The sequence below is a fragment of the Gavialis gangeticus genome, unplaced genomic scaffold (assembly GCF_001723915.1).
Source record: "Gavialis gangeticus isolate Ggan-Ray unplaced genomic scaffold, GavGan_comp1, whole genome shotgun sequence".
Classification (NCBI taxonomy): Eukaryota; Metazoa; Chordata; order Crocodylia; family Gavialidae; genus Gavialis; species Gavialis gangeticus.
In genome coordinates, this window is record NW_017729004.1 from 3855413 (window position 1) to 3858106 (window position 2694).

Consider the following 2694-nt stretch of genomic DNA (forward strand, 5'->3'; position numbering starts at 1 on the left):
TCCTCTCCTTGGACACCCGGCTCCCCTCCCCTCCCCTCTGGGACCTTAGCGCTTCCCCAACTATTCTCCGTAGCTTATCGAAGTCCGCCCTCCTGAAGTCCAGGGATGCTGCCTTGCTGCAGACCTTTGCCACCTTGCGCTGGATGGTGACTCCCAGCAGGCGATGATGGTTGTCGCCCGGGTGGTCGAGCACCCGCAGCTCCGTCACTGGGTCATCACCCGTGGCCAGCACCAGGTCCAACAAGTCATCTCCCTGATGGGGCTGTGCACCTCCTGGGTTAGCTGGAGGTCCTGTTAGATGGAGGTCCTTGAACAACAACCAGAACAATAAGCGTTGATAGAGTTGTATGTCCCAGCACTTATTCTAAACAGGTCTATCATGATGTTGATATCAAGAAAGCTGACTCACAGTTTGCCTTAGCACAAGGTCCAAATATTTTGCAGTGCCCCTTTCAGAAAAACCTGTGTTGCCATGCTCCTGAGCAAGTTACTTTGGCAGAGATGGGTGAAGCCTACTGCATGACAGCTGCTTCATGCTGATTTCCCATGGGGTACAGCTACAGCAAGTTAGCTTTTATTTGCCTGTGGGTAAAAGTGGGCACACAGGCAATTACTGTGGATCTAGTAATGGGTGGTGAAGTCCCAGCCTCCTCCAAGTGGCTTGAGCATGGGCACGTGGACAATTTAGGTTGCATTACAACACCGTGTCTTGCTGTCAGGACCTGTTAGTGATCCGTAAGTTATGCAGGATGGCTGCAAAGATACCGGGATAGAAAAGCACCCAGTGCACATGGTTCTCCAACTTGCATCTGCCCTCATGTGGATGAGTAACTGTGTCTGGGGTGTTCATGAAGAAGGCAGGGTAGATTTGCACCTTATGGATGAAATGTTTATGAAAACACAGTATTTCATCTGGATCAACAGTCAAACTGTTAAATGGCAAGCTTTCATCAGCACAATTTCCCTAATATCCCAAACGTTTCCTAGAGATGTAGCAAGTATTTCATTTAACCTCAAGTTATATATATATATTTTTGCTGTTATCTTTCTACATATCATCCAACTTCTTCCTTTCTTCTTGTGTCCCAGGGGGGAGAGATACATTGGGATGTGGCAGGATGACCACCGGCACGGCCAAGGCATCGTGGTGACTCAGTCCGGCATTTGCTACCAAAGAACATTTCACGCAGATAAAATGGTGGTAAGTTAAAATGCCTTTTTTTGGTGGATGGTGTTGAATCATTGGTTCCTGGCAACACCTACCTAAGAGAAGAAGATGAAGACTTTTAGGAGGCATCCTCATGTAAGGGAGGCGATAAGATTTAAGCTCCAATCTGTTACCACCAAGTCATCACAACTCTTGAAAAGTGTGGCCCAGAACAGTTCACATACCCATGAGGCTCTGCATTTGATCTCCTTGAGGTCCACCTGTGTCTACACAGGGTTGTTACTTTTCCTTACTCATGGTACAAGAATAAGGGGGATCTGACACTTGCACTCGTGCTGTGGCAGCTAGGAAGCCCAAACATGAATCAGGACCCCTTCATCCCAGATGGTGTTAAGGCTCTGCCCTGAAGGCTTGCAGCCCCAAAAGCTCCTTGAACTTGCTGCTCCAAGGAGTCGATGAGGCCAAGGACTGGGCGAGATTCATTCATATCTAACTTGAGATTCTCTAGACAAAATGACTAGAATTGGCTGGAAAAAAGGACATCCTGTCTCATTATGAACATGTTAATAATTTAGTCCTAAATTGGGATGAAAAGTCAAGTAGGAAATGTCATGTTAGAAATTACTTCTTGGAACTCCATTCTGGGAGACCTGAAATAGACAATTCCAAACCAAAACTCTCTAGTTTGTAGCAGTGGCTTCACTTTCTTTTTCTGGTGGAAAGTGTTCGTTTTTGCAAAGTTTTCCCAGGAAATCTTCAATTTTTATTTATTTATTTTTTTAAAGGCCTCCATCAGGAAAATCATTTCAAGTGGAAAATGTGAACAATGACTACATCTCTGTGTGTAATGGTAGCTATAGGAGGATGAAAGTGCTTGAACGGAAGGCCTTCAACACTGACTCTCACCCCGTTCTCATTAAGAAACTGGGGGCTGTGGTGTCGACACCCACACAGTCAGATGTGTCGCCAACTGGCTGGAGGGCCGCACCCAGAGAGTGGTGGTGGACGGGTCATTTTTGACCTGGAGGGACGTGGACAGTGGGGTGCCCCAGGACTTGGTCCTCGGGCCCGCACTGTTCAACATCTTCATCAGTGACTTGGACGAGGGGGTAAAAAGCACCTGTTCAAATTTGCTGCTGACACTAAGATGTGGGGGAATGTGGGCACACTAGAAGGGAGGAATAGGCTGCAATCGGGTCTGGACAGGTTACAGGGGTGGGTGGATGAGAACAGGATGGGATTCAACACCGACAAGTACAAGGTGATGAACCTGGGGAGGAACAACCAGCACCATACCTACAGGCTGGGAACTCCCTTCTTGTCAGTGCAGAGGCAGAAAAGGATCTTGGAGTCATCATTGACTTCAAGATGAACATGGGTTGGCAATGTGGAGACGCGGTCAGGAAGGCCAACCGCACCTTGTCATGCATCCACAGATGCATCTCGAGCAGGTCCAAGGAGGTGATCCTCCCCCTCTATGCGGCACTGGTCAGGCCGCAGCTGGAGTACTGCATCCAGTTCTGGGC

General features: G+C 48.1%; 1 protein-coding gene across 6 annotated transcripts in view; it reads left to right on the forward strand.

Annotated features, from left to right (window-relative positions):
• The window catches only part of ALS2CL (ALS2 C-terminal like), a 127429-nt gene that overhangs the window by 102804 nt on the left and 21931 nt on the right, over positions 1-2694 (forward strand). For all 6 annotated transcript variants that reach the window (XM_019508036.1, XM_019508033.1, XM_019508032.1 and 3 more), the window contains one exon: positions 1090-1201. In XM_019508036.1, the coding sequence (XP_019363581.1) occupies positions 1090-1201 (112 nt within the window). The remainder of the gene's footprint in view (positions 1-1089; positions 1202-2694) is intronic.